Here is a 27,664-nt window from a genome sequence, read left to right on the forward strand (position 1 = left end):
TTTGTTTTTATGGTGATAAGTCATTTAATTGTCCACCAGAAAACACTGATGAAAGAAGAACATCGATTTTCATTCAATTCATTCATATTAAAGTCGATTCAAATCCAATTGACAAGCATACAAACAATCGGTAGGCACTGTAACAGATACCATGTTGAACATCAACAAAAATCGGATAAGTCGAAGAAAATTTGACGTACGCGTACCTCGAAATTCGCGTACCTCGAACCAATTTCTTCAGTCCCGACGACTTCGAGGTATCCGAGGTTGACTGTATATAGGAATCACTTGGATGGCGGGTGGCCGGGTGGTAGGTCCATTGCAAAAAATCTTGTGGATCGAACTACTCTCTCATTTTTTGAGCAGTTGACCCCAAATTTGGCATGTGTGACCGCTATCAAAGGTAGATGTGCAAGACACCTTTTTTGTCAGTATCAAATAATGCATTGCCATGGCAACGGAAGATTTTCATGAAAATTGTGGATTGAACTACTCTCTCATTTTTTGAGCAATAAGCCCCAGATTTGGCATGTGTGACCACTGTCAAAGGAAAATGCACAAGATACCTCTTTTGGTAGCATCTTATTATGCGTTGCCATGGCAACAGCAAATTTTGTAAAAATCCTGCAAAATGTTGTGGATTGAACTACTCTCATTTTTTGAGCAATTGACCCCAGATTTGGCATGTGTGACCACTATCAAAGATAGATGTGCACGACGCTTTTTTCGTTAATATCACATAATGCGTTGCCATTGCAACAGCACATTTTTGTAAAAACTTGTGGATCAAACTACTTTCTCATTTTTTGAGCAATTAACTTCAAATTTGGCATGTGCGACCACTATTACAGGTAGCTGTGCCTGTGCAAGACATCTTTTTTTATTAGTGTTTCATAATGCATTGTCATGGCAACAGAAGATTTTCATAAAAATCTTACAAAATGTTGTGGATCAAACTACTCTCTCTACTCTAGTTTTGTAGCAATTCAGTTTGAATTTGGGACATGCGACCAATTTAATGTGTAGTTGTGCAAGACACCTTTGATGTGTGTATTGATAAATCTGTTGCCATGGCAACAACAGTTGTTTTTTTTACCAATCATACAAAAATGTGTGGATGAACCTAACTCCTTCAGTTTTTAAGCATTTAGCTTGAAAATTGGCACATGTGAGCACTATGTTATGTAGATGTACATACTTACTCTTTCGTCATTGTTGATCAGTGCGTTGCCATGGTAACAGCATATTTAGAATGAAAAATCATACAAAAATATTGTGGAAAAAGTAGTCAAAAGGGGCCTGAGCTTTCGATCCTAGCAGAATCTTCGTCAGAGGCAAAATGACAAACAAGCAGGGAAAGCAATCGCATATAAGGACTTCACACAACAAGAACAGACAGGGACAGGCTGGGTACACAGAACAAAGAAAACAAAGGAGAGGGTGGGAGGTCATGGGCAAGGAGCCCAACAGGTGAAGGGAGGGGGATTAGAGCAGGAGGGTGGACAGACAAAAGGCAGAGGAGGGTCAGTGATGATCATGAGGATCAAGGGGGCAACCAAAGAAGGAAAAGGATGTATAGGGAGGCAACATCAAGGAAGATAAGGAACACCAGTGGGATAAAGAAAGGGAAAGAGTGAAAAAAGCAACAACAAAGGGAGGGGGGCTGAGAAAACAGTGAGGCCTGGAAGGTGTACCAGGAGGAGGCAACAAAAGGAAGAGATCAAACATATCAAAGTGTATACACACACACAGTAATAATAATGACAATAAAATAACAGTAATGAAAAAGATATTGATAAAAGGAATAAAATAAAGCACATATGAAAAACTGGGGGAGAGAAAATTGTGTACATTGTATGTAGATAAGCAGGCAAGGCATAATAAGCACAAGTATGTATAAACAAACAAAACCAAGTGTGTGTGTGTGTGTGTGTGTGTGTGTATGTGTAGGTGGAAAAAGGCTGTATAAAAGAGACTTGGACTAGAGGAAGGAATCAATTGGGAATAAAAGGGTCTGCAAATGGAAAAAAGCGCAAAGAAAGAACAAAATGAAATTGAAAAATGAAAAAGCGAATAATAATGGTAATAATAAAATAATGGTGGTTAGTCATTTCCCTCCTGGATGTTGAGGCCATGGGGTTGGATGGTGTGAAGTCGTCTCATCCAGAGCTTCTCTCTGCTGGTTCTGACTGTGTCTGGACTTGTGGTGCCTAAAGATTAAATGCCCTGTAGAATCATATCAGTGATGGAATGATCGGGTAGATTGAAATGGTGGCCCACTGGAGTGTCGAGCTTGGCTATGTTGACAGTAGATCTGTGTCCATAGAAGCATCTTTTGAGTGTTGTCTTGGTTTCCCCAACATACTGGATTCTACAAACTCTGCAAGTGATGAGATACACGACATTAGTGGTAGTACAAGTGATGTTTCCCTTTGTGTGGTGAGAGAGGCCGGTAGAGTTGCTGGTGGAAGAGTTACTCTCGTGGATGTGTATGCTACAAAGGATGCACCTACTGGCTGAACATTTGAATGTGCCATGCTGTAAAGAGGAAGAATTGTCAGTGAGGGAGGGTACTTCAGCACGAACGATGAGATCCTGGAGGTTGTGGGGGTGTCGGTATGCCAGGATGGGAGCATCTGGGACGGCCTGTAAGAGACGATCAGAGGTGTGAAGGATATGGTGATTATCACGAAGGATATTGTGGAGAAAGGGTAGATTGGGATGGAAAGTGGTCACGAGGGGTATTCTGTCAGTGATGTCCTGCTTGTTGGTTTTCGGTTTGAGAACTTCAGATCTGGGGAGAGAACAAACTTTGTTGATGGCTTGTTGAACTCTCCTGGTACCGTAGCCCCTGGCTGCAAGATGTCTCTTCAGGTTCCTGGCATGGAAAGAAAACTCAGAATCCTCAGAGCATAATACGGCAAAGTCTGAGGGCTTGACTTGACTGTAAGGGATACTGGTTTTGCAGTGGCGGGGATGGCAGCTGGCTGAGTGAAGGTACTGACGGGTATCTGTGGGTTTAGTGTAGAGAGTGGTGGTGACATGGTTAGACTCCTTCCTAACGGTGACATCAAGGAAGTTGGTCTCTTCTTGGGAGAAATCAGAAGTGAATTTGATGGTTCTGTGGAAAGAATTGATGTGGTCAATGAAAGTATGGAGGCTTTCCTCCTCCCTGGTCCAGATGAAGAAAATGTCATCGATGTAGCGCCACCAAATCCATGGACGACAGGGGGCTGAATCTAACATCTTCTGCTCTAGCTTGGTCATGAAGAGACAGGCGAAGGAAGGAGCCATCCGGGTACCCATAGCTGTGCCAGACACCTGTAGGCAGTGCTTGTCCATGAATGTGAAGTTGTTCTTCGTCAGTACATGTGACATGAGGGATTTGATGTCAGATATATATGGGGGGGTTGGAATGGCCGCTGCAAGTCAAAGCCTCACAGGAGTCTAGAATACCTTCATCGTGGGGAATATTGGTGTAGAGAGAGGAGACGTCGAAAGTGCCGATGATTGCTGTCTCGGGTATCTGGTCCTTGATGTCATCGAGTTTCCTGAGAAAGTCTGGTGTGTCATGAATGTAGGAGGGTGCGAGTGAGACAAGAGGTTTAATGTGGTGATCAACAAAGAGGGAGATGTTCGCTGTTGGGGAACCATTTCCAGAGAGGATGGGACGACCGGGATCGCCAGGTTTGTGGATCTTGGGGAGGAGATAAAATCGGGCAGGTTTGGCATTAACGGGGGAGAGAAATTTGTGAGCCTTCTTGGTGAGGTGTTCATGTTCCTTCATGTCATCTAGTGTCGACTGGATCTGTTGGGAGAAATTATCTGTGGGATCAAAGTCAAGAAGTGTGTAGTGGGAAGGATTGCGGAGATGTTTCATGGCTTCATCAATGTACTGCTGGCGGTCCATTACTACAACAGCTGATCCTTTGTCTGCGGGCTTGATGATGATGTCAGACCTGTTTTTGAGAGATGAGAGAGCCTGGCGTTCTTCCTTAGGGAGATTGTCATGTGATGCCATGTCGAGGGTATCTGCAGAGTGGACTTGAGATGAGACAGCTTCGATATGTACGTACGATTCCAGGGAGGGAACTCTATTCTTGGGGGGAATCCAGTGAGCTTTTTTGATGAAAGGCAAAATATTGTGGATTCAGTTAACTCCCTCAGTCTTTGAGCATTTGGCTTGAAATTTGGCACATGTGACCACTATAGCATATAGATGTGCAGACTTAATCTTTTGTCAATGTTAAACAATGTGTTGCCATGGTAACAGCATTTTTTACTAAAAAGCATACAAAAATATTGTGAATTCAGGTAACTCCCTCAGTCTTTGAGCATTTGGCTTGAAATTTGGCACATGTGACCACTGTAGTATAGAGATGTGCATACTTAATCTTTCGTCATTGTTGATCAATGTGTTGCCATGGTAACGACATATTTTGAATGAAAATCATACAAAAATATTGTGTATTCAGTTAACTCCCTCAGTCTTTGAGCATTTAGCTTGAAATTTGGCACATATGACCACTATAGCATATAGATGTGCGAACTGAATATTTCATTAGTGTTGAACAATGTGTTGCCATGGTAACAGCATTTTTTCACCAAAAAGCATACAAAGATATTGTGGATTCGGCTAACTCCCTCAGTCTTGGAGCATTTAGCTTGAAATTTGGCACACCTCACCACTATGGTACGTAGGTGTGCAAACTTAATCTTTTGTTATTGTTGATCAATGCATTTCCATGGTAACAGGATATTTTGAATGAAAATCATACACAAGTATTGTGGATTCAGGTAACTCCCTCAGTCTCTGAGCATTTGGCTTGAAATTTGGCACATGCGACCACTATAGTACAGAGATACGCAAACTTCATATTTCATCATTGTTTAAACAACGTGTTGCCATGGTAACAGTGTATTTTAAATGAAAATCACACAAACATTTCGATTCTCCTAAATCTCTCAGTTTTAGAGCATTGTGGCTTCAAATTTGGCACATGTTACCTCTACATTCACACCTAGATGTGCAAAAATTATCTTTTGTCAGTGTTGAAAATGTGTTGCCATGGTGACAGTATATTTGGAATGAAAATGATATACTGATATTGTGAATACAACTAAGCCTGTCAGCCTTTTAGCATTTTGCTTGAAATTTGGCACATGTGACTGCTATGATATATAGTTGCGCAAACCTCATTTTTTCTTAATGTCCAACATTGTGTTGCCATGGTAACACAATTTTTTATGAAAATCGTAGAAATCTTCAGTTTATTTATCTTGCTCACTCAGTTTTTGAGCACTTGACTTGAGATCTGGGACATGTGACTAACAGTGAGCAATACATTTATTCACTGCTGAACAGTGCATTGCCATGGTAACAATTTTTTTTTCCATTAAAAAGTAAAAAAATCAATCCTGGTTGAGCTAATTCCCTCAGTTGTGGATAGAGGTCTATCAATCACAATAAGTGATAGTTCTAGTTACTTTTGAATTTTGTATAGGCCTACAGATGCATTATACTCTAATTTATATACAGTACATAAATATTGTTTTGTGAAGCTGCGTCTAGTCTTCATAATATTCACCTTTATGTTTGAAGATGAAGCAAAAGCTGCTGCTAGTGCAGGGGGATACAACTGCGTTGCGCAGCAATGGACATTTCTAGTTTACATGTCATATGATTCCTCCTTGATGAACATTTTATCGGGTTTTCCCCTCAAGGTACTTATTAGGAAACGCAGTATGAAAAAAAAAAAGACAATCAATGCCTATTATACATCGAGAGATGACCTATGAAAACATACATGCAACAAACATATTCTGTACGTTGTGAAAAGGAACTGTTCTTTTTGAATGACCTTGATCTTGGTTGGTGGAAATATGAAAAAAAAAAGGAGTACAGTGTATCACTATGTTATCAAATCCAGATGATTGCGATTATGGTGCATTCTCACCTTTTCTAGACAGGTGAATGATAAAAAGCTTCATGGTATGCTATCATATAAAAGCCTAGAGCCAGAAGAACTGATTCGCGATAACCTTTAACCTTTCATTAAGTTTACCTCTTAACTTAGTGACGATAGCTTGTAAGAGATAAAGTGAGTTTAATAGCATCCCTGACATTAACACACAAAAGAGAACTGAACAATCCTTGTACAAATTAGCAGACATCATGCTGATTCTCCAACAATACCATCCTATTACGTCACTGCGTACGTTCACTGATTCTTGCTATCAATGATGAAGAAAGAATGATGGTTGCTTGCCCTTGATAGCAGGAAACTCGCCTTTCATTGTTCAAGGTTTTGTTACACATGGTTTATTCAGATACAGGGCATGAACAGCGTTCTCTGAGTTTTTTTCATTCAGAATACACATTTCAATAGGCAATTAGCACTGCTATTTCGCAAAGCTGTTGAGGCAAATTCTTTCGTTAATGAAATTATCATTTTGTCGACATAATGTTAACATTTCGTAACTAAATGAACACTTCATCGACAAAATCGACGAAATGACTGATTTCGTAATGAGATAGGCCATGCGACACATGCCCTATACAAAACTGTGGTCTTTGTCCATGGTTTAAACCATGGTTTCAATTGTACCACCTTCGTGAATTCGGGCCTTAGTGTGCAACTTATGCAACATGTACAGACAAAAATGCAACAGTGAAATTTTACAATAATTGAAAATCATGTGTGGGTGAAAGGTGCCAAGCAATTGGACAAAACACCAGCCAGAACAGCACTGAAAAAAAAAAATGCCAGCTGGAGTGTAATTCTTTTAACTTTCTTTCGGGTTTGTCTGATGTTTTAGCACTGAGATGAGAATGTAAACTGCAGAAAAATTGTGATATATTATGTCGAGTCTTTATTCCTACGCAAGAAATATGCAGCAAGCTGATTAAGCTATTGTAACATATTTATATGCAACAAATTTCACATTCCAATTGTGCATACATGTGCCCAACTCACAATATTTATGGTTTTGTGATTTTCAATTTCAGAGTGAATATCAAGCTCAAAATATTGCAATTTTCGGTGTCACAATGTTTTGCAATGAGAATGAGCCTTACATGTATATCATCAACTGCTTGGGGCAGTAGAGTCATATCATTGTACACAACACTAAACATTGGATGGTTGGGTGTTAGAAAGAACACATAATGTAAAAGAAAGAGAAAGGCAGAAAAGCAGTGTACACAGCAAACTTTCCTTTGTACATTACTCGCTCACGCCTGCTATTGTGATTATTCATTGTGCGACATCCATTATTCTTTCTGAATTTTACTGTTTACATTTCCAGCTTCTTCTTGAAAAACCCCATGGTGGATTTCTACCAAACTTGCCAAGTACAAAGTGTAGCATCTCAAGAGTAATAGGATCTCAGTTTGTTCAGTGGACACAATACCCCCCCCCCCCCCCCCCCCCCCCGCGGCAAAATTAAGGAATATACCGGTAATATTGGAATATCTTCTTCTCAAGAACCAGAAGTGATAGAGCTGAATTTTTGTTATGAGCAAGTACATTGGTAACTATAATTTCAGGTTTGTTCATGGTGGATGTATGGGTGTCCCCTTGGGACCCTGCGGGAGACCATATTGGGGCCCAGTTTTCACATTGTCATTCTCTTCATGAAAATGCATGGTCAAATAGTATACACTAGGCTGGTGTTATGGCTTTGCTATGTATAAAATACATACATTGTGTGTGTGGTTTTTTTTTACAAATAGCACCATGCCCCACTTACCCAGAACCTGCAAGTTTGAGAATCTTATCAAAATATTCTATAAAACCAGAAATGCTCTGAATAAACACAATGTACATATGAATACCTTAATAAATGTACTTTCAAATTTGTGGCAGATTCAGAGGTGGCAGCCTTTTGGCCAGGATTGATTTAAACAAATGAAATGAAATGAAGACAGGGGGCACACATTATATAGATGATGACTGGCGGGAGGAGGGAACATACCAAATGTTCCACCCGAAGGGTTTGAAATGCTGTTGAGGGAGGTTAAGTCGAGGGACTTATAGCCTCCCGAAATAGCATTTCAAACCATGAGGGTGGAACGTGTGGTACATGTTCCCGACAACAAAAGTCATCATCTGTTATATTACATACTAATGGGTTAGTCAAATCTGCTTTTTCACATTGTATGGAATAGGCAAATTTATCCTGTCGATTGCGTGAAAAATATGATCGTTCAATCATTTGGTATCATTTGTCATTTGTTGCGTGAAAATGTTTTCCCATGGGAGAACATTACAAAAATGTTCTGCCCATGGGCAAACATAACCAATGTGCCTCCATCACGTGACTGTGTTTAGCCAATCACTAAGTGGTATTTGACCAACCCAGTTAATCTAACTATTTGTACATCATGTCACTGTATTGTATTCATATCAAATGTAATTATAATTTCCAATTTAATCACACCAGCTCATCTAAAGTGTAAGCAAGGATGGGATCTCTGGAAAAACTTGTGCTGACCTGCAAAGGCCACTACAATGACCCTGAACTGCCTTTCAAGTTGGCATGGCTAGTTAAGGAGCTTTCTCTTCTAGCTGAGACAGGTGAGAAAAAGATGGACTGCATTGTTGCTCCTGGATGTCATGTGATCAAAACCATTTATCTTTGCATAAATGCAGTTGTGTTTGGGAGATTTTAGCTCAACTGAGCCAAAAGCTCAAGACAGTCTGATACTAGCATTCATCACCTGGCGTGAGGCATGTAAAGCTCATTATGCATTATAAACATTTTAAGTTTTCAGCTTATTTTTGAAAATCCCTTCACCCGTTGAAGACGAGTCCCAAGTATACTCGAGCAGGTGTCTAATGGAAATGCGTGTTGTAGCAAAATCAGCCCGTCCTCAATGGGTTAACAGATTTTCACCAAACTTGGCCGGTGTTATTGCTAGGATGATGGAGATATTTAAATACAAATGGGCACCATGCCCCACCTTGTGGCCCTCAGGGGGGCCCAGAACCCCCAAATTAGAAAATCTTTAAAAATGTTCCATAAAGACTGAAATGATAGAGCTAAGGTGCTATAAGTATGCATACTTGTGAATGCTGTTTTAAGTTTGTTCATGTCAGACCCAGGGGTAATCTTGTTGGGACCCAGTAAGGGAGGGTCAAAGTGATTGCCAATTTTCACATTTTCATTATCTTCTTGAATACACATAGTCAAATTAATCAGCAATCTGTGCAGAAATGCATGGAAGGTGAATTTCTGACACTTGGGTGAGAGCTAGAACCACTGGGTCTCTTGCCTTTGGTTTGTTTGTTTCTTTTTGTCAAAATGATAGATGAAAGGTGAAAGTGCAAGCTTACTTTAATAAATATCCATTATATGTCATTTTCTCACATTTTATTGGTCTTGCCAGCATAAAAGACAAATTCAACTTTCTCCCCATGTTGGCATTAAATTTTGTTTAATTGTCATTTCCAAGATGGATGGTACAGTACTCTCCGCATAATCGGGTAGGCTCGGGCAGAGCGTTTCTTACCCGATTAAACGCAGTACCCTATTAACAGAAGAACACGTCTCATTCACATTGGACACACATAATGTGCATGTACATGCATTGTACCCTGCACCAAACACCTACACTGTATGCTTAACACGCGTGCTTGTAAGGCACATTCGGAGAGCAAGTGAAGTGTGTTCAACTCCTGTCTGTCTGTGCAATTGTGAGTGCCAGCTACATGTGTAATATTCGTTTACGTGTGGCAAGTCAGTACTGGTACATGTGTTTTCATTTTTAATCACTCCCAAAATGATCGTCTTCTTTGCTTAAGCAGAGAATGCCATTAGCCGTGGAAAATTTGACTTTCATGATATCTTAAAGTGTCATATCTGCGATAAAATGTGGGTAGAAATTAGATTAGAAGAAAATTATTTACCCATTTATGCAGAGAGGCAACCCGATTATCAGGTAATTTTAATGTGCATTGGAACTGATTTTGACATTACTACCCAATTAAACGGAGTACCCGTTTAAGCGATACCCGATTACGCAGAGAGTACTGTATCCATCAATTAATCTTGGATAGGATGGAACTCCTATGCTCTAATGTCTGCATCTGAGTATGACATTGATAGTACATGTATGTTACATTCTATTACATGACCAAGATAGAAATATGCTTGTGAACTTAGGAATAATTGTTAAATACTTGTGCTGAATTGATGACCTTGGTAGTAACATTTTGAAATATATCTTTCATGACACAGAAAACTTAGTAGAACTTACAAGATTGCTTAATTACTTTATTGACAATTGACATTTCACAATTCTCTTCACAGACTCACTGTCACTGCACAAAGTGGAACCATGGAACAGTATCAAGGTCACTTTCAATATACCACGCCATGCTGCTACTCACCTTCGTTCACTGGCACAAAATGGTGACCCCTCTCTTAGAAACTTGGGAATTCTTTCTGTACAACTTGAAAATGGGGATGTTATCCAACTCAACACTGGTCCACCACCGCCACCACCTCCACCACCAGCAGCTCCACAGCAACCAGCAGCTCACTTACAACATCAAATTCCACAGCAACATCATCAGATTCAGCCACAGCAACCACAAATTCACCAACAGCAGCATCAGCAGCAACATCAACAGCAGCACCACCAACAACAGCACCATCAGCAACTTCAGCAACCACAGCATCAACAGATCCACCAGCAGCAACAGTTGCAACAACAACAAACCCCTATTAATCAAAATACTGGATTTCCTGCAACACTAAATCAGAATCAAGGTCTTGGGACAAACATGAGTGGCCCTCCTCAAACTATAACCTCTAGAGTGACAGTCAATCCATCCCCGGGTCCCATGGGAATGCATGGCAATGCTATCACACCCTCTCAGTCTCCTCTTCCACAGAGTATGGTACGGGGATTTAGTCCTAATGGAAGTCAATTTCAGCAGAGAGGAACCTTTCCTCCAAGACCCAATACCCCAACCGTGCAGTCTATGTCTCCTAGCCCGATGAGTTCAATGGTCAGTCTGGCACAGGGACATGGTGTTCCACCAAATACTCATCTTCCCCCAAGTAGCATGATGCAAGATAACCAATCAGGGAACATTTTCCCATGGGGCCCACTGCCTGGATTCCAGCCAAGAGGACAGCCACAGCAGTGGAATCAAACACCATTTCACCAACAGCAGCAGCAACAACACCAGCAGCAACAGCAGCAGCAGACACAGCTTCCTTTTAGTGTTCATCAAGGTATCCCACAAGGCATGGATATTGGTATGACTCAGTCCCAGCCTAATACAATTGGAAATATGCAACAGGCGGGCATTCCATCACGCCCTCCTCCACCAGTTCAACAGACAAAGCCACCTGCTCCACCTAAAAAGAAGCGTAAAAGCAAGAAGAAATCACAGCCCAAGGGTCCACAAATTCCTCTGCCACCGCCTCTGATGCCGCCTGATCCCCTGACAATGAACAATCCACCTCCTCAATCTCTCAACCAGAGCAAGCCATCAAATCTTGCTTTGCCACCTAGTCTTGTGAATAATCCAATCAGTCCAAACACACCTGTGCAATCTGGAGTATTACAACCATCACATCCTCATTCACACCATCCTCAACCTCAGGTAACAGATACTGCATCAACATTCTCTTTTATTGGGGGATCAATGGCTAGGATGCCTGTGTCACAAGGAACGCAGACACAACCTAGCCAGCTGCCACAGCCTCATGTTGCACAGTCTGATATGACATTCCCTCAGTCCCCGCAAACACAGGTGCCTTCATCACAAGTGGCTCCTGGACAAGTCACCACTGCTCAACTCCCCATAACACAGCAAAGTATTTCACCAGCTCATCATGCTGCACTGGCCCACCTGCAAGGTCAGCATCAAAAGAAATCAGCTACTGCATCCTTGACCAGCCCTCTCCTTGTAAATCTACTGCAAAGTGACATCACTGCAACACAGTTTTCATTTTCTTCAGAGGAGATTGTGAAGTCCAAAAGAACATCTGTGGTTGCCTCTTCCAGTGATGTGACAACTACACTTAGTGAACAAGCACTGCAGCAATTGCAGCATGATCATTTGCAGCAGCAGCAGCACCACCATCACACACAGCAGCTGCAGCAGCAGCATGCACAGCAGTTGCATAGCCAGCAACAGGTCCAGCATTCCCAGTTTCAACAGTTGAATCCTCAGCAACATCAACAGTTGCAACACATATTTTCAAGTTCAGGACCTTCCCAGGTATCCTCTGCAGCTAGTCATCCACCATTCTTGCAGCAGACATCAAGTAACTCGCAAGTTCACAGCACTCCTCCTTATTCCATGTCGTATCCACAACCAATATTTAGTACCCCTCCCATTCACATGGGGCAGATTATTCCAACTCCACAGAGTACATCCTCTGTATTAACATCATCAAATAAAACCACCTTATCGACTACTGCTGGATTCCCTGTGTCCCTGCCAAGCCAAATTGTACCAAATTTGGCAAGTCAGCCAAGCCCAAGATCAGACCCCCATGCAGTACCAGGAGGTCCTTCCCCACGGATGTCTGCTGGTTTATCTCCACAGTATGATCTTGGTAGAAGTCAAAAACCCCCTGTTCCTCCATCTGTAGTTGCTCTCATGGCAGCAGGGTCTCAAACACCATCAGGCATGGGGACAAGGCCTCAAACATCATATTCTGGTCCAGTAGCACATACAATGAGGATTCAGCCTGGATTCTTGCCACAATCTATCACATCACCTCATATTACTGCAGAACCGTCAAAGGTGTCATCAGTTGCCCCAAGGTCTGTCACACCTGGAAATTTAACATCAACTGTTCCAGCTACAGCTCCATCAGTAAGGGCTACATCCTACATTTCCAAGATTGAGCAACCAACTAAGAGTTACACTGAGGGAACTGACACCTCAGATTCTCCTGGGGCTAAATTAGAAGAAGACCATTCCTTTGATGAAGAATCTGCAATGGCATCTATGACAGAAGCTGAGAGAGACACCTTTGCCATGGCAGCAAGGATAGCACAGGAAGCTAAAGAGGAACAAGAGCAAAAACACAAGCTAGTTTCAACAGCCCAAAAGACTGTAGCTGATCAGAGCAGTAAGCAGTCCTTACAGACAGTCACAACAAAACTCTTGTCTCATCCAAGCCCTTCAATACCTTCCCCCATGAGCCCAAATCCACCAGCACCACCACCACCTCCCAGCACAAGAGAACTGCTTGGAAACATATCACATCCTATTAGTGGTGGTCAAACCCACAAACAAGAGACCAGTTCCAATTTCGCTGGATTGCCCTTCCAAAGAGGTTTTCGTGGTCTGCCCACCTATACATCAGGGACTGGCCAGCCTGGTACTTCATCACAAAGCTATGTACATCCTTTCATAGGAAGCACTCAAACCAATCCGATGATATCCCTACCTCCTCCACGCCTGGCAGCTCCTCCTGTGGTTACTACTTCATCAGGACAAAACATGGGATCAGCAGCTAGACCATCACTTCCTACAGGTGTTGATGGAGGCATTGTCAATCCTGTGTTAACAACAGAGAGTGAACAAATATCCCAGCCTTCTAGTAGGAGCCTTACAAAGACACAAGGAAATTTGATTGAAGGGGGTAAAACTATGGATAAAATGGTAGAACTTGGTCATCACATGAGCTTTAGTTCTGTGAGTGTTGCTGATCAAATGCATGGAGTTCAGGGGCAGCCAACTACAAAGATTAGTCAACAGTCACTTCCAGGTGCCATGCAGGGTAATAAAGTTCCAATGACATCAGCCCATGCACTACCTACCCCTCCAAACACTATTAATTTATTGCCAAAGGTACCTTCACAAAGTGACATTCCACCACCACTGAACTGGCCCTTAGGTCTCAGTGCTAAACCATCTGCTAATATGACAGCAGAAGGACTTCTGTTTATGGAAAAGCTGGCAGACAACCCAAGGGATCCTTCTTTATCAACTACAATCCATCCCTTGTCCTGTATTCCTCAAGGGGGAGAACTGAATGAGACAGAAAAGAAAGATGACAAGTCACAACTTAAAGCCCTACTGAGTGAAATTAATGTTGTTCCCACTGGAGCTGTGAGTGCTTCATCTACACTGGCACATTCTTCAAATGTATCCACACCATATTCATCAGTTTCCAGTCAAACTCTGGCAGGAAGTCATCTCCCCTCTCTTTTGCCACCACATAGTTGTGCAAAGGTTGCAGATCAAAGTTGCGATCTTCTTTCAGCGCAGAGCAGAACAGAAGGAATGGGTGTTGAACCTAGATCAGAGGTTAAAGACTTACTGAAAGAAGATAATTTGCTGAAAACCGTGATTACGCAGTCATTTCCTTCAACATCACTCCCTACAAATGCCCCACAAGGAGGAGTCACAAATGAAAGTGTGTTCACACAAGATACGGCAACAAAGAATGAAGCTGCAGATGGTGAAGCAAAGCAAGATGATATGCCAGTATTGAAGCCATATGGTGGTGCAGCTAGCCAGGTGCAATGTTCAACTGTCCAAATGCCAAGACTGGCTGGCAACGGCAATTCCTCCTTGGGAACAGATGCTAATAGAGCAGTAACATCAAGTCTGCCTGTGCAATCAATACCAACAGTGCCTGCCACATTACCTCATGTTCCCACCATGCACACTTCCCCTGTTCAACAAACTGGTAACCAAGGATTACAGGCACACCAGCAGAGAACGGAATTGCCCTTGGGACCAGCTCTATCATTTTCAGATTTATCTTCTGCTTCTGACATAGCTGATTCTCAAAAGAGCCATTTGCAGGACAACAAAACAGGACATTCTTCCCAACTAGCGCTTCAAGCTAATCTTCCACCTTCTGGTGTATCAAGTATAGCTAATGATGACAACAGTCAGTGTGAAACAGCGAGAGTGTCATCTGATACACAATCTTCATCTACACAATCTTCATCTGCAGAGAAGTGTTTGAGACGTCAAAGAAGCATTAGTCCCCAGTCAGAGAGGTCACATGCTATCACACCGCCTGCCCCAAATTTGAATTCATACAGCAGTGCTAGTGCATTGCTGAGCTCTATAGCAAAGTCAGCAAGTAGTCGCACAGGCACTGCTACTGGAGATAAGTTGTCTTCCTCAGGCAGTAGTGTTGCAGAGAAACAATCACCCATCACTTCTGAGCCTTCCAGTGTATCACCATCTCCAGCACCAGCACCACAAGTGTCTTCGCCGATGCCAATTCTACAACCTGCAGAGGCACTCTGCAGTATACCAGACTCTGCAGACCTTACCAAATTGGCAACATCTGCTATTCGAGGCTTAAGTCCTCCACGCATTCATGATGAAGAAATAAAGCCGCCACCTCAACATACCATTGATTTTCCAGCATTGAAGCAAAGAAGGAGACGATCATCGAGTGGGAGGTCATTGACGCCACCAAGATCTGGAACACCCCCTTCAAGTTTGAGACAAGCAATGATGCAAGGGTCTTCAGTAATGAGAGCTGGAACTCCGCCATCACAAACAGAAAGAAGACATTCACCAACAGTTTTAGGTGAAGTCATGGCCGGTGGCGGCCATGGCATGAGGTCTCTGATGTCCATGCCTCAGAGGCTGATGGGGCCTGTCGGGGAATATGCACCTTATGGAACACACATTGTGAAAAACATGCAGTCACAACATCAGTTACCCTATCAGGATCAATTTTCTGGACAACTACATGCCTCTCCTAATCTTCCATCTGGCCTGATGGATCTCCATGGGCAACACACAATGTCTCAACATTTTGTTAGTGGTGTTATACCAGCTCCAGCAAATTTGCAGCAACAGAACTCAGTGCAAAATCAACAAGGGCAATTGTCAGCACATTCTCTAGGTTCAAGGGGACAGCATATGATACCTTCCATGCAAAGTTCTGGCTCTGTGCCTCATAGCATGGTACCATCTGTTGGTGCACTGCAACAATCTGTAGGTAGCCCTGTTGGAGGGCACAGACAGTTACAGAGCAACCCACCTGGTGCCCAAGCACAGCAATATAATAGGAACATTGCTGAAGGGGGTGTACTAGCCCAACAAGTAAGCCAAGGTATATCCCATATCTTGGAGCAAACACACAGTGCCATTCAGCAGACCGGGGTACAGCAGAGAAGTGACATCAGTGACTCTCCTGAGGGATGTCAACCTGTGCAGAGAGCAACAGAGGCTGAATTCAGTGCAATCCTCCCCTCAGACCACTCTGTCAAAGTGCCAGTTAGTGTCAGCACTCTTGCTGCTCATTCTGTCACCATGACTGGAGAGGTCCCAAGTGATACAATTGACTTGTCATCTGTTCCTGTACCAGCAGTGATCCCATCAACAATTGCAGATCAGTTTCCAGCAGTTACAGAAGAAATAGGCATGTGTAAAGAGAAGGAGTCTGGCTTTCTCTCTGACAAAGAAGTGGTTCATCCTTCCGCTCAAAGTAAGTGTATAGTGCCATCATCTCAGATACCTTCAGTAGAACAGATAAGTAACACAATTTGCAGTGGAGATACTGGGATGACAGATACAGCTGTGTCTTCAGTGCATCAACAATCTGCTCAATCTCTTCCTCCACCCTCTCTGGCATCTTCATCAGTTCCAGATCCTTCTGGCTCAGCAACTGTCTTGGACACCATTAATGCCAACTCACAGGAAAATAAGGCACAGATTCCTCCAGAACTCTTTGCACCAGCAGCTTTGAATGCACCTCTTGCCACATCAAGTGTGACTGGCTCATCTGGTGATGACATAGGGCCTACAGATCAGTTGGTGTCCGAAATAATGCAGCAGGATGTGGCACCCCCATCAGTTCAAATGGAAGAAAGACCTGTTCAAGACTTGACCAAGAGTGATGAAGAGCCATCATTACCTGTTCTTACAAGGGAAATGAGTGATCCTCGTAAGTGTCTAACATTGAAGCATGTTGTGTCATCACTAAAGATTTTCCTTCTCCCCACTTGAGTGTTTCTATATGTGTTGCTTACATATCACAGCTAATCCTGACGTGGCCCCATGTAGATATATTCCTGCAGCAGGCTTTTAATGGCAAAATACTTACCGTGTAAATTGAAATAATTGGAAATTACTGTGCTTTTGTCCAATCTTTGGAAGATGTATGGACATTCAAATTCAGCACATTATTTTATATTCTTGCAACAAAGTGTAGTAAGCCTCGCCCATTTCAATCTCGCACGAATCGAAAAATTGGCCAAGTCAAAAGAGAAATTATACCTGGGATGGATGTAAACATATGATAACCCTATTGTGTAAGTCAAAGGATTTTTTGCGGTCCCATAGGATTCAACTTGGGCGAGGTTAACTGTCATTCAAATATAAGACTTGTCAGAGCAATGTTGTGAAGCTGTATTGTTTATTGTTCAGATGATCCCTAGATCAACTAAGTCTGTTTATTTCTTTACACTTTCATAATTATGTCGTATTTTGAAATGAGAATGTCTTACCCTTTTTTTACAGAAACCTATCAGAATTCACAAATATGTGGCGTGTGGATCGCATTATAAATTTACTTTTTGAAAGATGACATTTCCTAAACAAGGCAGTCGATATGGAAAATGCAGAAAGATTAATGAAACACTGCGTGAATGTGTGAATGATATTGAACAGTCTATTCAGAAGTTATTATCTTTTACACTTTTGGTTCATTCCATGGCATGCCATTTGTAGATGAGAACTTTACAATTTGTGATGTTACAAATATTAGAACAATATAAAGAAAGTTGAAAAAGTGTTTCACAAATCTTCATTCAAAGGTCAAGGTCAAGTGCTTGTTTGACATCCCAGACAAAAAAAAAAAAGTGTATTCTGTTTTCTCACCATTTTGAGAAGAAAATCTCTGAAATATGCAGTTTTGTGATTTTTTTTTATTTGTATATATTGTCCCACTATCTCACTTTCACTATCAGCTGTGGAGTTCCCATCCATATATGGCTGCACATCAGATGAATTAAAACTTAACTTTTTTTTTAATTGACAGTCTGATATTCTTCAGACTTTTACTGGTCGTGTCGCTGATTCTTTTGCATTCACTGAATCCATGTTTGGAAGAGTGCCCCTTTAAAGAACCAGTTTAAAGAAAAAAAAGCAGTTTTTAGAATTAAAGAATGCTGGAAAAAGAAGCTACCTAGAAGATCAATACCAAGGGGAAAAAATAAAGAAAAACATACTTGGGATATTGATATTTTGTATAAAAAAGACAGCTTGATTTGATTAGTGAAATTAGATTGGACATTTTGGCTTTGAATTGAACTTGTGCATGATCAAAATTTTGTATTCAGATGCAAATGCTGAGGAAGATTCATCATTACAAAGGCAGCCTCCAGAAGTAGATTCTCTTGTGAGCTCTGGACCAACTCCTTCACCATCAGCGAATTGTCCAGACTCTGTTGAAACTACATCAAAAGCTGCAACTGATGAAGAAACACCTTCAGAACAGTCCAAAACATTGGCAAGTCCCCCTAAGGTGAGCATGGAGTCTGAGTTGGGACAGGCAAAAGATGATGGACATGTCCAAGAAACCTCTCAGGCCACTACCTTGGATCCTGAAGACACTGACTCCACAAGTTCCAGGCCAGACACACCACGTTCGCACCAGTCAGATTATGTGGTAGAAGATACTTCCCCAAATCTCAGATCACTGCGATCTGGTCGCAAGTCGCCTGCTGCTGCCACAGCTCCAGGGCTCGAAGGTGGGCCTATAGGAACAAGGAGCAGGAGCTCCAGTGGAAGCACAACAGCTTCTGCAGAGAAGGAAGGTGAGGGAACATCAGACCAAGAAGGTGTGACTACAAGAAAGCGTAGTATGCGACACAATACCAGAGGTATGTTGCAAAAGTATCTAGAATATTACTACCAGTATGTACCAACATTATGCATTTATTTAATTTTTTTTTCCAAATCACAAGAGTTAGAGTCTGTATAATTTGGAAAGTTTTTGCAAAAACTGTACTTGAATTAAATACTGTATACGCGGTTATTTTCGCGAGGGTTTTATTTTCGTGAATTTTGCGAGTTTCGGGCTGATTGCGAAATTAAAAACACGCGAAAATATTACCTCGTCATACCTTAAGTACAAATCGATGACAAAATGCATCCAACGCTGGCCAGACCAACGCGGCTGTTACACCGGCCAGTACGTACACACACTCCTACTAGTACGTACACTATGGCCGTGGGGCTGCGGACTGTAGAATTTAGGATCACGACAGAGTAGGATCGCGGACAAATATCAACTTGATATCAAAAAATTTCTTCAATTTGAAGACTTACCAGTAAATAGTCCAGGCTAGAAGGCACCCAACCTTGTTTTTTGATATATACAATGTTTTTTGATGGTTTCTTGTCAATTCGAGGGTGCTGATTCCAAATCCGATTGATGCCACTCGCGTAACCTTGAGCATTTTCGGCAAAATGCAAAAATCCAACATGGCCGCCAGATATGCTAATGCGGCCGTGATAAACACAATAATGTGCCTTATATGACCAATTATTCCACCAAACTTTATACATTTCTGTTCCTAGAGTTACTCCATCTGCATTTGCAAGAGAATTTTCATTTCATATAGGTTCATGTAGTATTTAAAGCTCATTTTTTATTCAAAATGGCCGCCATTCCTATGCTTATGTGCTATATGAATGGCAAAACATATGCATGGAAATACAGAACAAATTTACTGTATTTCCAGTCCCGTACCTACGCTGGCATGAAGTATTGCATGTGTAATACAAATATGTTGGGTGTCACTTACAATATAGAGGGCCTCCATGTATATTTGAGCATTTAGTATTCATAAACCTTACGATGTTTAACACAATTTCTTATATACTTCATTTTGTCTCAACAACGAATTCAAGTTCACTAAACATCTCGCAAGAAATCAATATACCATCATATTCTACATGCAGGTTGAATATAGAAATGTAATACTAACACAATATATTAAGAAGTCTACATGAATGGTATTTATCAAATAATGTTGAAAGTGGAGGGGAAGCTAGAAAGCAAAGCTTCTAATATGCATTCCCCTAAAACCATATCAACAAAGTACAGAAAAATCCAATACAGTAAGTGCAGAGATATATGGTTGCAGACAAAAACACATCGGACATTAATGACCCAACTAAAAGCCTTTACATTGTAGATTTGTTTTTACCAGCAAGGAGTTGGGGGGGGGGGGGGGGGTGCGGGGAGGGAGGAGTCCTGAGGCGAGTTTGAAATGGATCATAACCTCCATCACTTTGATATGATATAATTTAGAAGTACCCGCCTTGATATTATCGAGCAAACTTGATTTTCTTCGTGAATTAAAACAACAAAAACTGGTGAAGGCATAAACGAAACTGTCCAAACGCAATACCGTACAAATTATTCATTAAACATCAACCTAGGAGCAATGTGAAATACCTCTTTCAGTTCTCTCACAGTTCCCAGGTGTTGATAATATACACTTTGACATCATGATCTCATTCAGTCTTGTCTTAAAAATAGAACTGTCATTTTTATTGTCTTTAAAGAACCCTTGGATGTTTGGTAGCAGGCGACATCAGCTCCAAATTTCAAGAATTCTCAGGCTAAAGATGCATATTAGTCCTGCAATTGCTTTAATTGCAACCACATCTGGTGATGTTCAGCACTTCCTCAGGAGTCAGAGGGCAATTATTTGCCATAGAAACAGAATGAAGACATTAAGACATGCTTGATCACCACCCGTTGAAGCCCTATGGCTTTGTTGCCAGGCCAGAGACAGTTGTAGGTAATTTGGGTGGTATCGGAGATGACATCAGACTAGCATCTGCACCAACCTGTTTTGGGGTCAAAGCTTTCAAGTTACGGGAGGGAAATCTAGGTTTGTGGGATTTCAGACGCATTGATGGCAGGTTGTTCAAGGGGGCATTTCACACTATAAAAAAAAAAATCCGGGTCAGAACTGACCCGGAACTGGGTCCGTTGGGGTCACACACCGTTCCAGGTCAGAAATGACAAGGAATGGGGTCAGATATGACCCCATCCAGAGTCATGATTGGATCAGGGTGACCCCATTCCGGGTCTTCATGACCAAATTCCAAGTCATTTTTGACCCGGAAAGGTGTGTGACGCCAACGGACCCAGTTCCGGGTCAGTTTTGACCCGGATTTTTTTTAGAGTGCATGAAGCGCTTTGTCAGATCTTTTCTTTTTAACAGCTGTTATAAGCTACTAAAATCCTTGCATCTGATTGGCTGAGAGCAAATTTGTCAGACAAATTTGTCAGACAAAACGCTACATGAAATGCCCCCATGCTATCGTGTTTAGAAGGTCAGGGTATGCGTTGACGGCACTGGTGAGTGGTGACACTTGTCATCCTTTCCTTCCAGCGTGAGGGAGAGTGATCGAGAGCCAGTGAAGGAGGGTGGACTTCCTTAGCCTATGCTTGGAAGGCTTGCCACAGAGCATAGCATTGGCAAGATGGTTATTAAGATGGAAGGCATGGGTCTGATGATAATCTTACAAAGGTTGGGGCAAAGTCTCCAGAAGGTGAAGTACTCCTCTATTGTCTTGAGATGGGTCAGTACTCAGCTGATGTCATCCAAGGACTTTCTATGAGACGTTATAAAGGCGAGATCATCTGCAAACTTCCTACGTGAAGCGAATGTGATGTCACCATGTATTTGTATGTTAGAAGAGCTCTAGTGGAGTTAGTTTACAGCTACCATTAAGGAGGCCATCATTCAGAGTCCTAACAAAGCTGGTCTGGTTACCTAGAGCAATCATGAATCTGCAAGTGCTGAAGATTAAAGACAAGCAGTGTGAAGTTGTTATAACACTACTTTCAGAATGAGGCAGCACTGCACAGATCTCAGAGTCTCCCTTGACATCATTATACGCAAACACATTCACTTCGAAAAAATGGTGGTAAAATTCATCTACCATATATAATTCATCTGGGTTAACATGAAAAATTTTGGGGCATTGTTTTCATTTCAGAGATTTGACGACAGGAAGTGAGGTGGTCTGTTTTTTTCCTTTTTCCCCTGCCTCATATTCTTTCTCGGATGAGGAGACTGAAACGTTTGTATAATGTCGCTTTTAGATAATGTAGAACAGGACAGGAAATTTGAATTTTCATTTGTCTCATCATGTAGGATTCAGCCTTTTAATTCAGTAAATCAGAGTGAATATTGTGCTGTCAAACATCTCAAGGCAAGCAAGTATCAAATGTTCATATCTAATAATGCCTGATAAACAATCTCGATGTTGGCTTCAATTCAAGCTTTGGTGGATTTTTCCAAATTCCTAGGGAAAAATTCAGATTGAGGTACGTAGCAAATTCAGATGTTTGCATCAAAAAATAAAACAGTTTTTGTTACTAACAACCTTCTGATTTATAATCAGCACACAAATTGATAAACAGTGTACCTGAGTGACAGAAAAAAAAGAAAATTTGTTTATTTCCATGTACACTTTGCCGTTCATATTGTGCAGGGGTATATGAGTGGCATCCATTTTGAAGTTTTGTATTAAGAAGAATATAATAAGCCTAAAAACAATAGATTTTCTGTTTGTTTGCTTGTTTTGCTATCGGCACTCATCAGATTGCACATGCAAAACTTGATAAAAGTGAAGGTATGTGACTGAAAATTCGTCTTCTATTTCTATGCATATTTTTTTTACCATTCATATAGTACATGAGTATAGGAGTGGTGGCCATTTTGAATTGAAAATAAGCTTAAAATACTAAATGTACCTCTTAAAATGAAAAATTTCTTGCATGTGTAAGTAGAATTATTCAAGGAACAAAAATGTAAAAAACTTTGATGAAATGATCGGTCATAAAATTGACATAACTGGGATTATCATGGCCAAATTAGCATATCTGGCGGCCATTTTGGATTTTTGCATTTTGCCGAAAATGCTCAAGGTTACGCGAGTGGCATCAATCAGATTTGGAATCAGCACCCTCGAATTGACAAGAAACCATCAAAAAACATTGTATATCAAAAAACAAGGTTAGGTGCACTTTCTATGGAGCCTAGCCTGGACTAGTAAAGTTAAAGTACAGTCAACCTCGCCTAAGTCGACCTCGCACAAGTTGAAAACTCGGCCAAGTCGAAGCTCCAGAAAAGTCCCGATTTTCTCTTTACTTATTTCTTTAAAATAATCTTTCACAAGTCGAAGTTTTACAAGTCGAATTTCGCCTTCGTCGAAGATAATTTCAGGTCCAGATTTGTCTAAATACATGTTATTTCCCTCGCACAAGTCGAAGTTTTTTTTTCCTCCGTACGTCATTCAAACATTGAAGTAAAAAAAAAAAATTCTTTCATTCTTTAATAAACAAACGAAGGAAAAACGCACTACTGTTGTAATAAAATACTCCCAAGGGTCGAATACAAGTTAATCCTAATATCCCTTGTATCCTCGATGTCCAGCTGAGAAGAACATAAATCAGAATCATGTACCAGGTTAGAGGCGAGCCATGTGCGGGCGGTGCAGCAGGGTTTGTGGGGAAAAGAGAAGAAGAAGAAAAAAAATCCTCGCACAAGCCACCAATCAGCGGCGAATGTTTGCGAGCGTAGCGTGTTGAAAATTTGCAGCAACAAAAACTGTTTCCGACAGTAAAAACAGTCTGCGAGTTTGACTGCATTTGTTTACGAATTTGCTTGCAAATTCCCTAATGGAGTGCGCTACGCTCGCAAACATTTACAGCTCAGTGAGATTTCGCGGAGCACGCGAACAATTTGCGAAGGACACGAATGGCAAAATCCAAAATTCGAAAATTTTTGTCCGAATGTGTAAAAGCACCAGTCTGTTATTTATCTTATCATCGTACGGAGCAGAATATTACCGTTATTCATTTCCAAATTTAAAAGCAAACATCCGACATTTATTTTATTATCGTACGGAGCCTAATGTTACTGCTGTCCACTTACGAAAGTGAAATGAACCATCTGACAATTATTTGAGCATCGCACAGGGCCAAATGTTACTGTTTTAATTTTTGACCGTCAAGGCAGACATCATTTACCATCAAACGCAGCTGAATGTTACTGTTATTCACTTCCAAACGTAATAGCAATCATCTGACATTCATTTTGCCATCTTCCGGAGCCAAATGTTATTGCTATTTATATACATTCGAAAGTAAAAACAAACATCCGACATATCATTTAATCATCGTACGAAGTTGAATATTATTGTTATTCATTTCCGAACGTAAAAGGGATCATTTGACATTTATTTTAGTATCTTCCTGAGCTGAATGTTATTATTTACTTTCGAACGTAAAAGCAAGCATCCGGCATTTATTCTATCATCATATGGAGTTGAATATTATTACCTGGTATTATACATTTCCGAACGTCAAAGCAAACATTCGACATTTATTTCAGCATCTTCCGGAGCCAAGTGTTATCCTTTTTCATTTTCGAAGGGACAATCAAATATCTGACATTAATTTTAGCACCATACGGAGCTGAATCTTACCGTTATTCATTTCCAAAAGTATAAGCAATCATCCGACATTTATTATAGTATCACATGGAGTCGAATATTACCGTTATTCATTTCTTAAATTAAAAGCAAACATCTGACATTTATTCTAGCATCTTACGGAGCCGATTGTTACCGCTGTTCATTTCCAAAAGTAAAGGCAAATATCCGACTTTTTTGGTGGCCCAACGTGCGTTTGTGACTGAAATTTAGTTGCCGAATTAAAAACGATATCCCCAAACACATGACGACGCCCCGAACTCCCGCGTTCGTTTGGCGATCTTTGGCAGACATTACGTGCAACGCATTTCGATCATCGCAGTCCAATTATTGGGCTTCAGGATTCTTTTTTAAAATTTAAACAAAACAAACACACTAATTATAACATATTAATACCGTCTACTATAATTTCACGGCCAATAAAAACATAAAAAGACATTGCGTTATGAAAATTCGTCACGAAATACAAGTTGAAAAAAAATTCGACTTTCGCGGAAGTCGAATTTCGCGTAAGTCGAAGTGTTTTCGTCGGTCCCAATAGATTCGACTTAGGCGAGGTTGACTGTATTGACAACAGGGTTCGTGCAACGTTTGGTTCTGCCAATAGTCCCTTTCTGTTTGAATTGATGACTTAATGTGACTCGGTCGAGAGGAACCTGGGAGAGCTTGAGAGCCACGCTGAATTGACGTTCCTCTGGACCGAGTCACATTAAGTCATCAATTCGAACAGAAAGAGACTATTGGCAGGACCAAACGTTGCACGAACCCTGTTTTCAATACTTCATCTTTACAAGTAAGTCTTCAAATTGAAAAATTTTTCGATTTCAAGTTGATATTTGTCCGCGATATTCCCCTGTCATGATCCTGAATGCTACAGTCCGCGGCCCCATTATACGCTATGCGTACGGGGCTGCTGGTCGCAGTTATGTGCTACGTTTGCCTACGCGAACGAACACCGGCTCGATGTGGTTGGGTGAGGCCAAGGGATGCATGTAAAACTTTCGCTAGCGCTAGCGCAGCTACATTTTGTTGCAACATTTGGTAGGTACTTGTGAATGCCGTGTGTGAGTGTCTCGCTGCAAGTTCCCGTAATTGTTTCATTTTATAAATCTTCTACTGTGTCTTTTCTATTGTCATGTTTGGGAAGTCACAATGCAAATGGAAAAACGTTACGAGTACGTTGGCAAGTGTTTGAACGTGTTTCTTGGGCTTGGTAGTAGACCCTACTACTAACGTTACTAGTATCAATCGCGAATTTAACAACACGCGAAAATGCCGCTGATACCGCGATTCGCGAAAATATCTGTACGCGAAAATATTGGCGTATACAGTATTCATTCTGGCCAGAGCAATTGAATACAGCCCACCTAACATGTATTTGTGAAAATAATCCTGAGCAAGGGTGATAATGGGAACATTTTCAAAGTAGCTTGGACTGTAATTCAGTCAAATGAAGTTTTTTCTTTAATGCTATTATGTCCCAGTCATCTATTAGTTTTGTGAAGCCAAGAAAGCAGATGAGACCGAGGCCTGCAACAAACAGTAGACCACACAACACACCTTCAATAACACTAAACAGTTTCAGGTTTAAATAATGAAACTGATGCACATTCTTAACTTTGAGCTTTCAATCATCATGCCAATATTGGCTTGTGTGCAGTCTTTAAAGCAAAAGACTTTCCGAGCAACAAGAAAGTTCAAGCCTGACACACATAGTACCTAGAAAAGCACTCGTAGAGTGCAGACCTCGGCCAAGCAGCTTGTTTTCAGCCATAATATGCTAAAAATGGCATATTTTTTGTTTTTTGCTTACGTGCTGTGTGCACAAAAACCGTGCAGAAATTTTTAAAGCACTTAGAATTGTCTAAAACGCATGGAAAATTGTTTGGGAAGTGATTTTGAGCATTTTAAAATTTTGATGTGCACCTCATGATAGCCCGACTGATAAGGATTGTGCAGGAAGACCGGCAGTCACATGAACTAACTACAGTAAACCTCGCATGAGTCGAAGCTCTTGAGACTGACAAAAATGCGTCGACTTAAGTGAACTTTTTTTTCGACTCACAGACATGTATTATAGTACATTTGCATGCATGTGTGTGTGTGTGTGCGTGCATGTGTGTGTTTGAATTCAAATTTGTCTGTTCTTGAAGATAATGTTCTTATTTTGTTCTAAATTGAACATGGAATTTGTATCAATACTAGTAGTTAAACGTAGTTCTGAGAATGTCTGCGCTAATGTGGCAATGTGCATGTGCTATGTCTTTGATGCAACATAGGTAGCCATCTCTGTCAACCTACCCTGAGACAAACACTCTCCCAGGCCCATCCCACCTCCATTGAACAAAACTATACAGCCAGACGGGCACGCACAAACAAGCTCCGCCCACTTGGCCTGTCACTAAAATAGTAAAGCAGCGATTGGTTGACCAAGGAGTTCTGGCTTGACATGGATAAAGTATGGATGTGCTGTGTGTATGGATAAAGTATGGATCGATGTGCTGTGTGTATACATGTATACGTGTGTATATATTCGACATGCGTGCGGAGCGGTAAGGTGTAAGATATTGAGTGTGCATGCTTACCTGCAGCAGGTCAGGGATGGGGTTCTGCGACATGCCGATTTTTTTGTTCTCCTCTAAATGTAATGAGAATGCCAGACAAATCTTCGGCTCAAGTGATGTAAACTACGTGTATTTTGTACAAAAGGGACTGAATGTTTTACTTCGACACAGCCGAAATTCGACTCTCGTACTTCGGCTTATCCAAATATTTCTCAGAGAAAATACAAAGGGAAAAATCAGGACTTTTTATTTTGCTTCAAGTTAAGTGATTTTCGACTCACTCGACGTCGACTTATCCGAGGTTTACTGTATTAAATGATATAGATATGACATTTAATTTATGAAGATACGATCGATCATTTAATGTCATGACAAAATCACAAAATGGCGCCTAGTTGTAGATGACGTCACAGATAAGTTAACTTTAGGAACAAATTTCTTTATCTTTATGATTTCTTTATGTCATTGACATGACATAGGATAATAGAAAATTTAATGTTAATTGGTCAAGTCATTGTTGAGATACTGCATTCACAAAATCAGTCGAAAGAAATGGGAATAAAAAAAAAGGACGATTCTGTACGGATACAGATCACGATGCACTTCTAGTGTATC

General features: G+C 41.1%; 3 protein-coding genes across 3 annotated transcripts in view; 1 reads left to right on the forward strand and 2 right to left on the reverse strand.

Annotated features, from left to right (window-relative positions):
* The window catches only part of LOC139732674 (uncharacterized), a 39,734-nt gene that overhangs the window by 9,527 nt on the left and 2,543 nt on the right, over nt 1-27,664 (forward strand). The window contains exons 2-4 of the mRNA XM_071643529.1: nt 8,446-8,579; nt 10,315-16,902; nt 18,299-18,841. Coding sequence (XP_071499630.1) covers nt 8,468-8,579; nt 10,315-16,902; nt 18,299-18,841 — 7,243 coding nt within the window. The 5' untranslated portion in view covers nt 8,446-8,467. The remainder of the gene's footprint in view (nt 1-8,445; nt 8,580-10,314; nt 16,903-18,298; nt 18,842-27,664) is intronic.
* LOC139732689 (uncharacterized) lies at nt 2,218-3,378 on the reverse strand. The gene is made up of 2 exons (XM_071643544.1): nt 2,812-3,378; nt 2,218-2,226 (listed from the first exon to the last, which is right to left on the reverse strand). Exons 1-2 carry the CDS (start codon nt 3,376-3,378, stop codon nt 2,218-2,220), a joined length of 576 nt encoding a protein of 191 aa, XP_071499645.1.
* Nucleotides 3,392-4,021, reverse strand: LOC139732690 (uncharacterized). The gene has a single exon (XM_071643545.1). It carries the CDS (start codon nt 4,019-4,021, stop codon nt 3,392-3,394), a length of 630 nt encoding a protein of 209 aa, XP_071499646.1.

The sequence above is a fragment of the Diadema antillarum genome, unplaced genomic scaffold (genome assembly GCF_040938485.1).
Source record: "Diadema antillarum isolate AM-2024a unplaced genomic scaffold, OU_Dant_1.0 seq00000442_RagTag, whole genome shotgun sequence".
NCBI classification, from domain to species: Eukaryota; Metazoa; Echinodermata; class Echinoidea; order Diadematoida; family Diadematidae; genus Diadema; species Diadema antillarum.